We start from the raw sequence: 12889 nt of genomic DNA on the forward strand, positions 1-12889 counted from the left end.
TAAATTTTATATAAAATTATTTAAATCAGCATGGTTTCATAATACTTATAAAATTAAAATAAGTAACTTATTTAAATAACCATGGATGGTAAATTTTACATAACATTGAATAGTTTACTTTCTTATAGCATTGAATAATTAATTTTTTTACATAACATTTAATACTTCATTAGTAAATTGACTTCTTTTTGCTAGTAAGTTTGTTTAAACTTATTTTACAATTATGAATGATATTACAAGATGAAGATTTAGATAAAAATTATTTATTATTATTATTATTATTATTTTTGTAAGTCTTCGTTTCTTTATGAGGGGAGTATTTGATTTGGTCACACAGGTATTATAATTATTAGGATAGATATATAAATAATTTTTTTTTTTAGTTTTATTAGATGCAGGTGATTCAGCCATTAAATATGATGATGTAATTATTATGTTTTGAGTGATTAGGATGATTAGTACATATAGTATATATAAAATTCAACTATTTCTTCTAAAGTCAAGTTGTGTGATTCTAGAGTATTTGGATTAATGTATTTGATGTGGTTTGAAGGGAGAAATGGAGAATGGAAAAGTGACTTTGTTGTCCTTTTTTATATGAGCAGAAGATGAAAAAAAGAAGATAAAGTTTTAAAAAAGGATCAATATATTTTTGTCATTAAATTATTTTTAAAAACTATATTTTATTTTAAAATTAAACTATATATTATTTTATTTTTTTGTTTTATAAAAATTATGTAAAATAACATATAAAATTTATGTAAAATAACATATAAAAATTATATTATAATTTATGTTTATTTACATATTATTTATTAAAATAATATAAAATTTTATTCTTAAAATTATAAAATATTATCTATATATTTTTTATTTTATAAAAATTGTATAAAATATTATTTTAATAAATAATATGTAGATAAGCATGGATTATAATATAATTTTTATATATTTTTTCATTGAAAAATATTTTATATAACTTTTACAAAATGTAAAAATAAAAAAAATGTATAATTTAATTTTTAAAAAATAATTATAAATAATTTAAAGATGAAAAAGACATTTAACTCTTTATAAGTTAGAATTTATCATCTTCCAAAGTATAATTTTGTTTTCTATTAGATGTTGATTACCCTCTCTAATGTAAAAGCATTCATGTAAAAAATACACACTGTTTTAAGTTAGAAATTCTATTATTGATAATTTTGGTTTTAATAATTGATATATTTATGTCTATAAGAGTAACTATTCTATAAAGAGAACGTATAATTTCCTATGTTATAAAATAAAAAATCACACACACGTGTGTGTATATATATATATATATAGATTTATCTTATTTTTGTTCTTATTAATTAAAATTATTTTTAAAAAAAGTTAATAATATATTTGGAAATGTTAATAATCCAAAACAAAACAGAGGTTGTGAAGTATTTAAGTGACCCACCAATTTAAAAAATATAATTTATCACAGAAATAGTGTTTCCTTCTTCTCTCACTCTCTGCCAACATTACTGGTCTTGGACAATCTCCTCAAAACCCTTTTCTTCTTAGCTGTTCTTCTGCCATGTAAATCACTTTCCTACTTTCTTCAGTTATGTTATTTAATTTTTTTTAATCTTTATATTTTGAATCTTTCTGCTCCTCTTGTGTTGATTTTGGTTCTATTGGCTGTTATTCTCCAATTTCGACTGTCTTTTTCTTTACCACTTTGGCACTATTGGCGCACTTGTCCCTTTTCGTTTTCTCTTTTCAATGCTAGGGCTGGAACCCATATGTCAATTCTCAGAGCTCCCTTGTAAATTAAAGTACTGAATCCCTGTTTAAACCATTCATTCATTTTGTATTTTCCATCCTACCCAAGTCTGCCACCGCATTTCTTCAACAGTAGGGTTTATCATAAAAATTCATTGTTTTCTTTAAAATCTGGCCCATTTCTATTACATATTCATGGATGATCGTAACAGATTATTTATTTTCTTTCTTTACCTGCATCTATATAGATTTTTCTATATATTTTTATAAGTATCCATCCAACATATCTTATCCTTAAATTCAAAAAAATTGCTGTATCCCTATAGTAGTGTGGTATCATGTATTATTTTTCAGACACTGGAAGATTATTTAACCGGGAATAATGTTTACTTCTGATTATTGTGTATTTTCCTACACTCCTGATACTATGTGGGAGGCCGGAACAACTGTATTTTGTAATGCATTTTAATACAAAATCCTGCAATAATGACTCAATCTCCTCATCTTCTTGCTTAACCCCTATACTTTTTGTTTTAACTTAGTCCTAATACCTTTGTCTTAACTTTCTCCAAATACAAGTAAAAATCCCAGAATCAGTTGAAAAGCTTTTTTCTTATACTTTGATGGCCGCAGAGTCCTTCATTGTAGTTGCAATATGTCATTCTAAAAGAGAGACATATATGGTTGTTTCTTTTATTAGTTTTACTTTTGGATTTTGGTATTCAACAATACTTATCTGACTTTATCTCAGCTTGGAGAGCGTTCATTGCCTGCCCTTTCTTATTTGTGAATCAAACAACAAAAGCACCTCAGTTAGGACTTCTGATTCTTCATGGCTGATTTTATGACCTCTACTCATCGAGTGAAGTGGATTTTTACCCCTCAACAGCTGGTAATTTTTGGCTTCTGCCTTTGCTATTCATCTAAAAACAAGATTCATAGTCACATTTGTTACCTCAACAGAGGCTGATATAATTTTTCTGTGGAAGAGGGGGGTTTAGGGAAAACAGGAAAATCTATTTTCTGTGATATTATTTGTACAGTTTACTGTTTTCATTTTTTCTTAAATCTATTTTGGTTTTAGGTTGAGAAATATAAAGCAGCTAATCAGAGAGCCAAACACATTCTAGAGAAGGTATACAGACTTTTCCCCTGCCTTATAAGTATCTTCATAAATTAATGCAAGTTTTTAGCCAGCAAGATTTTGGACCGTACAACCTTATAGTATTTGTTGTTGCATATTTTTGTGAACAATGTGGCTGTTTGGGCGCTGCTTTTCCCTTAGACCTTGTAGACAGAGGTTGGGCTGGTGAGTTTGGATACACCACCTGACATTTATTCAAGAATCTCTTGTCACATGGGAGCATATGTCATAAATTTGGTGATAAAACTTGCTTGAATAAGTTAGTTGAAGAGCTTATTTGGATATGGTACCCTGAGAAATTTATTGAAATAACCTTAAAAGAGCCTTTGGGAGTCATAAATTTAAATGAGCTCCACAAAAGTAACTGTTTGATATTTCATGGTATCTTTTGAAAGTTTGGTATTTGGCTGATGATGACTATTAATTTTTAAACAAGTATGGTGCAACTCTAATGGAAGTAGATGTTGATGGATCATTGTCATATCCTGAACCCCAGATGACTGCAAAAGACAGTGGTAATGTTTTTTCTACAAATTTGATTCATTTTTCTCTCAATATGTAGACAGCAATTTGTCTTTTAATTTTCTAATCGTTTTCAAAGTATTTCATTACTATTTTGTTCCCCCTAATTGTCTGTGTGAATTTCTATTTTCTACGGTTCACGAGGGTTGTATTTTATGTTAGGTGAGAAGCATTCTCGGACAAAACCTCTTAGTATTGAAGAAGAACAATGCATACGGGTATTTTATGAAAACAAGCTACAAGAAGTATGTAACAACTTCCGCTTCCCTCATAAGATCCAGGTATGCAAGCCTGTGGAACGAGTTGATTAGGGAAACAATGTTTTCTATTATAATTATTTTTGATTAGTTTGTAATATACAGGCAACAGCCCTTATCTATTTTAAAAGATTCTATCTACAATGGTCGGTGATGGAACATCAACCAAAACATATTATGTAAGATTTGCTTTCAGACTTATGAGGATCTCTAATCTAAGGATGATGGATGCATCACACTTGTATTTTCGAACATATTAAATTGGAGTTTAAATTGATAATTATAGGGAATTCGTTACTTTATTTATTTGTTGGTATTGGTAGGGTGATTGCACCTGGTGCGATGCTTACTTTCTGTGGATTAGTCATTAGTTTTTTCTTTTGATTAATATTATTATCCTTTTGATCTTATTCCTTATTTTTTTATGGTTTGGTTTGAGTGGTTACCTGTTTAGTTGTCATAAGTTTATTGGATTGGTATGATTATTTATATATATTTTTTCAATCTTTCTTTTTTACTTGTTAGCTTCTCACTGTATCAGATTGAATTTTTCTCAGGTTGACCTGCATATATGCTGCTTGTAAGATAGAAGAAAATCATGTGTCGGCTGAGGAGCTTGGTAAGGGGATCTCACAGGATCATCAAATGATTCTCATTAATGAGATGATAGTTTATCAGGCATGGACGGCCCCAAATAAGAAAATGATCTATTTTTTATTTTTTGTTTTTGTTCATCTATGACATGAAACCTTTGTCTTGCAGAGTTTGGAATTTGATCTAATTGTGTATGCGCCATATCGCTCGGTTGAAGGTTTTATAATTGATATGGAGGTTGGTCTGGTTGGCACGAGTGGATTTTTTTAAAATGTTAATTTTATTAAATTATTTCTGCATCTCACAAAGTCAAGAAATATGACACTTTCTCTCTTTTTCTGGCTTAGTAATTTCTTGACTTGGCTGATATAAACTGTGTTCTTTAGTGATTTTTTTTATGCTAAGTTTTATCTATTGGCATAGGCAGGAATTTTGCAATGGTGGTGATGATCAGCTTCAAATGCTTAAGGTACTTATATTCCTATTGCCCAAAGAAATTGGTTGATATCTTCCCGAGCCCATAGTTGTTGTGACTGTGAGCAAATGGAACTCTTTTTTCTTTTTATTTGTAGGCTGTGTTTTGTAACATTTCCTCCCTCCCACCCTAAATTTATGTGACAATTGGTGGTTATTGGGCTGTATGTTACTATCCTTTTCATAAAAATAACTTTTATAACTTAGTCACTGCTAAAAGTTTTACACGCATTTGTTTAAACCTTTCAATATAATTAGAAGATGAAAAAAAAATCTATAATTTGATAGAAATTAGTAGGTATTTTGAATAGCTTCTTAGTAATAACAGTTTATTTTTAGAAGTGTCTTTTATGATTGTAAACAAACATAATTTTACTTGTTTTTCTAAAATTTGATCACTAGATTATTTTGTACCAGAATCATTTTTTTATCTGTAACAGACCTGCTCAGTCATTTCGTTTCTGCAACTAAAGTTTATTCTAAAACATAATAAATTTAAATAATTTATGTTGGGAACTGTACATCTTGCAGTTGAAAATGGTCTCTATCCATTTATTCCGCTCTTGAAATATAAATATGTTGCTCTACTTTTTAATTGGCATTTTTCAAAATATTGAGCAGTGTAAAGAACTATAAAAATAAAAGGTATTGAGGCAATTTCTTTCTATACACTCGGCCATATCAAATGAAAGGTGTGAAGAGGTCCACATGAGCCATTCTCACATCTGATTTTTTCGTGATGAACTTCTAACATGTGTAGTGATGGGTTCCTTTATTCCTTTCTCTTATGGAGCAATGTTTTGTACATGTTTAACCATTGTTCTTCCCTAGGTATAAAAACTTCATGCATCCTCTTTATTTGGACATGTTCACTGACATTTGATAATTTTTGGTTGATGTTATACAGACTTTGCAAGATACAGCAAGGTTGGAAGTTGATAAAATGATGCTTACAGATGCAACACTTTTATTTCCTCCTGGGCAGGTATTCTAGAAAAAATCTATCTATTTAGCTATCTATTAGATAGTTGATAGATAAATAGAGCTATGTTTTTGTTTAACAGCAGCCACAACACAAATTTTCCTTGCTCTTTCTTGCCTTTATCAACTATTTAAAATAAAGGATTACATGTTTTGTAATTAAAGTCAGTTTATACGCCAAAATCAAGTAATCATGTCACTAATCACAACCCAGTCTTATGAACTAAATTTAAGAAAGAGTAGTCAACCATTAATCACTTAATGTAAATCGATTAACCATTGTCATTATTTTTTAATTTCAGTTGATTGTTTCAAAATTTGAAATATGCTTGCCAGGTTTTCCATATCATCAGAAAAACAGTAACCTAAGTAATACCTCTCAATTACTGATTTGCAGCTAAACATTTTCTAGCAATCTAGACTCAATATTCTACTTTAGCTCTGTTTTAAACAATTTTACATCAAAATCTAACCTTCCTGTTTGTCTTATGAAGTTGGCCTTGGCTGCTCTGGGTAACTCAAATGCACTGCACAATGTCATTGACTTTGATAGGTACTTATAATTGCTTCACATGTTTATTTCCGATAATCTATTCTGAACCTTCCCCCTGTTCTTTTCCCTTTTGTTATCTGTTACAAAATCACGTAACAAAATGGCCTGCCTGAGATGTGTTATTGTAGTATATATTCACTCTATCCCGGCACTTAATTGCAGTTATCTTGAGAGCATTTTTCAAGGTCAGAATTCCATGCACACAATGGCCGAGCTTGCTGAATCACTGCATGCAATTGATTCCTGTGTAATTGTTTCTCATTCTGATATTTGTCATTAAAGTCAACAACTGATGTCAAATTCCCGAATCAATATTTTGTATTGGGCAGGAATCGTGGTTTTCTTCTGTTTTACGTGTGGACCATTGTGGTATGCAGGTTAAAAAGTACAAAATTCCTTCTGAGAAGGAATTGAAGCATATCAACCGAAAACTGAAGTCTTGTTGGGGTCATAGCTCTCATGACGAGTACTTCTTTCAACCTTATATTGAATTACATGCCGGTTCTAAAAATCTACCTAAAAGAAAAAACCTGTTGTACTGTATAATTAATAACTTTGGCTTTTTTTTACAGGGGCAAGAAGCGGGAGAAGAAATCAAAGCACAAGTCCAAAAGGAGCTCAAATGAGGCACAAAATATGGCATCTCTTGCCTAGCATTATAATAATTTCAAATGGGTTGGAATTTTTAAGTTTCTTTTTGTGTTTTAAGGATCTCCTATTGTCGTTTCTGATCCTAGATGCAAGAACATCTGAGGGCAAGGAGCCTTTTGAAAACACCTGCCTAATTTTGCTTGAAGGATCTCCTATTTTGCTTACCAGTGAGTCTAATTTTGTTGCTTCACTGAATGCCCCTCAATTGACATTTATATCTTGTCGTTGACATTTTACTCGGAAACGATCAACAAATATTTCTGTCGAAGTACACATATTTTCACCTATATTTTCATTTATGCTAAAAGCTATTAATTATGGTACCCTATGTCTTGTATCTTTCTTCCCTGATGAACTACAGTATAGTCTTTATTGTTTACATGACCCTTTAGATGGATATCGTACTGTTTGTGAATAACTTATATCTATTGTTTTTATTTGATCGAAAGTTAAAATTTTTTATTGATTAATCGGTTTAGTCCCTCATTCCTACAATTTTGAAAACCCTTGTATGTCTATTCTCTTGTCTTTAATTTTAGTTATATAAACTGTCCATTAAATCTGACAATTATATGAATGTTTCTTATTTTCAAATTAAATATGCTTTATTTTATAATGAGTTTTGTTTAGTACCTAATACCTATACAACAGTTTGAATGACTCTGTCCCTGTACCTTCAAATTGAAGAGAGTTTTCCAATTTACCAACATATGACTCCCATTCCGAAATTTTTTACAGTTTCAAAATTAGTTTCTGGAATTATTCTATACATTTCTATATCTGTCACATTTATTTATTTTCGAAATAATGTTTTGAAATTAATTTCAAAAAAGGAATATTTTTGACAATAAAAGGGAAAACATGAAAAATAAAATAAAATAGCCTGTTCCAATTATGAGTAAAAAAGTAAAATAGAATAGTAATAAAAATAGGAGTAAAATATTCATAACAAATATTTTTTTATTTTTTAAAAAAAGAGTAAAAAGTAAAATAGAATAGTGTCAAATGTAAAAAATTTATATATAAAATTATCATTTTTCTCTTAATTAATTATATGAGTGTAATTTATTTCAGCACCAGTACTTTCTTCGGCATTTTCACAGGTGTTGAGGAAATCTAAATTATCTATCTATCGGTTGTAATTATTTTGAATTGAGTAATTTGAAAATATATTTTTAACTGTACAATTTAAAATTTAAAATATGTATTTAGATTTTATAATCGAGAATTGAAAACTGTATTTCAAATTTGTATAATTAAAAATTCAAAAACGTATTTTAAATTATACAATTTAAAAATATTTTTAAATAATACAATTTACAAATATTTTTAAATAATATAAAATTTACAAATATTTTTAAATAATATACAATTTAAAAATATCTTTAAATTATACAATTTAAAATAGAAAAATGCATTTTCGATTTGGAATACATTTCAGAATATTCCGTCTACAATGTAGGAATGTATTTTAAATTTTAAAATTCAAAATTCTATAATAATTTTCAGATTTAAAAATACATTTTGAATTGTGTAATTTAAATATCTGAAATACATTTTCAGATTTAGATATTTATAAGATTATATAATCTGAGATATATTTTTTAATTTATAAATATATTTTAGATTTTAGGACTAAAATTATATTTTCAAAAACAATTTACATCTTTTAACACCTCAAGGAGACTTACGAAGAAAGCAAATTACTCTTCATTAAAACTCAGTGTGAGTTTATAGATTTTAATGAAAGGTATTTTGGAGATGAATTGTTTTATTGGAATAGGAAGAGAAAAAAGGGAGGTGCAGGAAGAAAACACTAGTAGCGGTATCTAGCATGCCAAGCCTACATGTCCATGGGCCTAATCAGAATGGATGCTTCTCTCTTGAGCAAATGTTAGATGGTCGAAGGTTCCCGCAGGTCCGAAGTGGAAGCCTTGAAAATAAAAATGGCGTGCTTAGCCTCCTCCACCTTCACCCTTCCTTTGTGCGCTTCACCCCTCAATGAGGCAATTCTTCACCTTTTTTACTTTCCACATAACATAAAATGACCCTAGCTTTCATAAATTTCTTTAAACTTCATTCCACAATGTACAAAAGCATACACTGTCGTTCGCTTCTTCCACTAGTGATTTTTTTTTTTTTTTTACTTTTCGTGATTCTTTTCCTTTTCATTTTGGTGTACTGATGCTAATTAAATCTCAAAATGGATGAACAGTTCAATTTCTAATTCTGTATTTTTGTGTATAAAATTGACAATTCTACTTGCTTGACAACTCTATGCTACGCAACTTGCTTTGTTTCTGTGATCCTGTTTTTTCTAATTATCTTCTCTCTTTGTATATTCACGTTGAATGAAATGTGGTTACTTTTGATGATTTACTATCAGGGTGTGCATCAACATCAACTAAATTTTGCTCTGGATAGACTTCTAAGCAAAGTAACAATTCGTACAGGTTTTTCTTTTCTACCTCTCATTTATTAACCGTGTGCTTCTCCGTTAATAGCTTGATCGATAGAACTCTTCACTATATTTTACTTCATAATGTTTGATAACTTTGGGAGTTTGATTTTAATTCTTTACACACCAGAGTTTGGGGATGGGGTCTTCCTTCTTCGCTGTGTAACTCCAGTATTCTCAGGCTCGCTTAGTAGTTATTTATTTATTTATTACCTAAAACTCACTGTCAGGATCTTTCAGTATTTGGCAGAATAGAAATTGTAATGTTTCATTGATAATTATTAAATATGTCTGCTTTAAACTTGTAAAGTATGCAATCTTTTTGTTGAGTCATGCTCTGTGTAGTATGGATACTGACACTAATACAAAAATATACAAAAATGAATCTAATCCATCTATCTTATTGGAAGTGAACTGTTCGCTTTTGTGGTGGAATTATTACAGCCATTTGATGGTTAGGTTGGATTAGAGTTTTGAATCTGCATCTTAGTCGCTACTTTTTGTGAAGGTGGATCATCAGTGAGGAAGAAGATTTATAAAATAAGAGGTTAAATAGAAAAGCCAAATTTTGTGAATTAAAAGAGGACCTATCTCATTCTGCCATTCTTCCTCACTCTTAAAAGGCGAAGTAATGGACAAACAGACATCTTGGGTTTTGAAACCGGCGTATTATATATACATGGTTTAGCTTTACTTAGATTATGTGAAATTTAGATATACTTAGATTATGTGAAACATACAATATTGAAGTTTTCTAAGCAGCATTCCGGTACATAATTTTGTCTATTTTTTTTTTTGGATTTTTAATTGTATAGTAAAAGTGATAATGTCTTGGTTTCCTTGGACATGAATTTATTTCAGATTTCATAGTTATCATGGGTCCATTCTTGGCGGGGTTAATTTTCTCTTCTAGGTCTATGTTGTCCTCTGCCACCCCCATCCACTAGGATTTTATTTGTTTATCAGAAACGTCCATGGCTAGATGCTGTGATGAATATGAGAAATTAGAAAGCAAAATTGGAATCTTAATAATTTTATGATGTTGGGCAAATGTTAGCCACACTACATACACCCACATAACCACGGGTGTTTATCATACATACCTGTGATAGCTTGAACTTCAACTTAGAATACAGACATAGCCAACTTTTGGAGGTTATATGATAATTGTTTTGGGAGTGTTTTTGAAAATTTTTATCATGTTTGTGTTCTCAAATATTCATTTTAATCTGACTTTGTATACTATGCAGCTCAAAAAATTGTCGGATCTAGCAGTTCGAATAAACTTACACTATCCTTGAAAGGAAGCTGTCTTCGCTGCTTGATGTCATGGACAAGATTTCTACATGAAACTTATTCATATAATTTGGGTGTAGGTTATTGTACTGAAATAGTTATATCTGGATATTGGGTGGGACCTGATGCTGATGATGGGTGGGGATTTGTGGAAGCTGTAATTAATCAAATGAATTGATCCATTTTTTTTTTACTTCTTTTAGATAAGGGTTGATTTTGCTTCATTTTTATCAAATATGTTAGTGGCTGTTCTGGTCTTGGTAAGCTGAGTACAGGCTCCGTAAATTAACCAATGATTTGGGAAATTAAGAGTATCATGTACAAAAGAATACTGAAGGAATAATATCTAATTATTGATGCAGTCAATGAAGGCTTGATGGATAGGTTTCAGTGTGCATGTTTGAGTTAATTACTTTTCGTTTCTTTTTCGAAGCTGTAGTTGACTAAGACTGAACTTAAAAGGCTGCTGAAGTTTGTCTGAACTTAAATCTAGTATTATTCTTTACTCTCAGGATCTGAATTATCGTACAATTCTCTTGTATCAATGAAGCATTCATTTATGGGAGTGATTAGTGTAACGTGGTCAATGTCAAGTAGTGCTTACTGAACAGAATTGGAGGCGCAAGATTATTCAAACAGTTCGTGGATCGGGATGCAAAAAAGAAGAGTGCAATTGAAGTATAGAAACAATATAACAGTGGAAGGTGATAAAATCTCTCCCAGCTCTTAGCTTTTTATTTTTCAAATACTTGTTTTGGAAACAAAGTTTTGAAACTAATTAGATTTTAAATGAAAATTTAATCAATACCTGTGTTTTGATACATGAGATAAATCAGTCAAAAGCTAAATAAACCTGCAAACAAAATTACATTATCCGAAGTTGCTGCCTCAAAGATAGCATTCCAGTTCAAGTTTTAGAAGAAAATAAATACATATATTTCCTTCCCTCAAGGTGTAAACGAATTCCAGCTACCAATTCTCCTTCATTGAGGCTATAGGAGAAGCATATCCATGGATATTTTGAAATTGCTCAAGAAAAAAATAGAAATTCAAGAGAAATTGATTTGGTTTCCAGTACATATTTTATAACCTACAAGTAAGGCTTATAAAACATTTCATCTACATTATATATGAAATTTTGATAAAGTAATTTCACATGTGTTTATTAAGATAATTCTTTTAATAACTTTTAAGCTATTTATATTAATATTTCGAAATAATTTATCAAGATGAAATTTATATTTGGCAATATATTTCCTCTTAAAACAAAATTCTAATTCTAATATCCACTTATATTTTCGGCACAATTTATTTAAGATTTTTAGGTTATTGTTTGTGTTAAACTTTTCTGGATTATTGATTTAGTGTTACAATTATTAATTATTGTTTGAATTACATTTTTTTATTTTAATAAAATATTAATTTGTTTTACTAAGAAATGAAAAATATTTTAAATTATAATGAGGAATTTTTTTTTCATAAATATAACTTGAAATTTAATTTATATAATTTTTTTGAATAATAAAAAAGTTAAAAATATAAATTTATTAAAAAGAGTTTTTATAAAAAGAGAACACTATATAGTATTTTAATAATAAAATGTTATATAGATTTTTAATAATTGGAATTCATTTTATATAAAATCACTATCTTTTTATAAATATTTCTCTAGAATTTTATGTCTTTTTTTCAAATTTATGATTTTCAATCATATCTGTTTGATAATCAGAAACCGTCTTTGTGATTGAGTATTGAGTTATAAAGGGTGGTCGGTCATAATCTCTAATAGAGTAAGTTGTCCCTTTATCCTTTTCTTTTTCTAAGTTAAAATATATTTTCTCCTTGCATGTAAGCTTCCTCTGCTTGCATGTGCCTTTAGAGTATTTAATAAGAGTCTTTGCTTATTAGTATCATAATGGCATAACCTGATCATTTTTGTGATATTTTTATGTGTAGATTTAACATCCTATGGAGTCGAAGGTTGCCTTAAAGAAAGTTAGAATGTTATGCTTAAAGAAAAGTAAATGAATATTGTCAAGACAAACAACCAAACTACAAGTATGACTTTGACTGCTCATTGCTTTTTTGGGATGGACAAACAAGCTAAGTCAAGTGCATATATTTTCATGTTTGTGTCTTCCTTTATTGACATCTCCTTTATTTTTTTCCATTGTTGATCTTATGGCTCCTTGATAAACAAGTCG

At 29.4% G+C, this 12889-nt stretch overlaps 2 protein-coding genes across 6 annotated transcripts; both read left to right on the forward strand.

Moving 5' to 3' along the window:
* Positions 1 to 1462: 1462 nt before the first annotated feature.
* Positions 1463 to 7199, forward strand: LOC108346043 (cyclin-H1-1). 5 transcript variants are annotated; one of them, XM_017584972.2, is made up of 14 exons: positions 1463 to 1569; positions 2507 to 2647; positions 2840 to 2890; positions 3336 to 3414; positions 3584 to 3702; positions 3784 to 3857; positions 4236 to 4356; positions 4441 to 4509; positions 4700 to 4741; positions 5654 to 5731; positions 6222 to 6280; positions 6443 to 6527; positions 6658 to 6746; positions 6853 to 7199. In XM_017584972.2, the coding sequence occupies exons 2-14, from the start codon at positions 2588 to 2590 to the stop codon at positions 6932 to 6934; spliced, it is 1008 nt and encodes a 335-aa protein (XP_017440461.1). In that variant the 5' UTR covers positions 1463 to 1569; positions 2507 to 2587; the 3' UTR covers positions 6935 to 7199. The 5 variants fall into 5 exon arrangements, with proteins under 5 accessions (XP_017440461.1, XP_017440464.1, XP_052730878.1 ...); XM_017584975.2 differs by having other exon boundaries at positions 1469 to 1594; XM_052874917.1 differs by lacking the exon at positions 1463 to 1569 and adding an exon at positions 1669 to 1808.
* Positions 7200 to 8813: 1614 nt separating this feature from the next.
* On the forward strand, positions 8814 to 11068 carry LOC108346044 (uncharacterized). The gene is made up of 3 exons (XM_017584976.2): positions 8814 to 8937; positions 9318 to 9384; positions 10640 to 11068. The coding sequence occupies exons 1-3, from the start codon at positions 8830 to 8832 to the stop codon at positions 10861 to 10863; spliced, it is 399 nt and encodes a 132-aa protein (XP_017440465.2). The 5' UTR covers positions 8814 to 8829; the 3' UTR covers positions 10864 to 11068.
* Positions 11069 to 12889: the final 1821 nt, after the last annotated feature.

Source organism: Vigna angularis, chromosome 3 (genome assembly GCF_016808095.1).
Source record: "Vigna angularis cultivar LongXiaoDou No.4 chromosome 3, ASM1680809v1, whole genome shotgun sequence".
Taxonomy (NCBI): domain Eukaryota; kingdom Viridiplantae; phylum Streptophyta; class Magnoliopsida; order Fabales; family Fabaceae; genus Vigna; species Vigna angularis.

Bases quoted from the DNA above. Each gene is read 5' to 3' on its own strand.
- LOC108346043 (XM_017584972.2), top strand. From the start codon at position 2,588: ATGGCTGATTTTATGACCTCTACTCATCGAGTGAAGTGGATTTTTACC. The intron at 2,648-2,839 runs GTAATTTTTGGC...TTTTGGTTTTAG, and splicing joins TTTTTACCCCTCAACAGCTG to GTTGAGAAATATAAAGCAGC. The intron at 4,510-4,699 runs GTTGGTCTGGTT...TGGCATAGGCAG, and splicing joins GTTTTATAATTGATATGGAG to GAATTTTGCAATGGTGGTGA.
- LOC108346044 (XM_017584976.2), top strand. From the start codon at position 8,830: ATGGTCGAAGGTTCCCGCAGGTCCGAAGTGGAAGCCTTGAAAATAAAA. The intron at 8,938-9,317 runs GCAATTCTTCAC...ATTTACTATCAG, and splicing joins GCGCTTCACCCCTCAATGAG to GGTGTGCATCAACATCAACT. The intron at 9,385-10,639 runs GTTTTTCTTTTC...TATACTATGCAG, and splicing joins CAAAGTAACAATTCGTACAG to CTCAAAAAATTGTCGGATCT.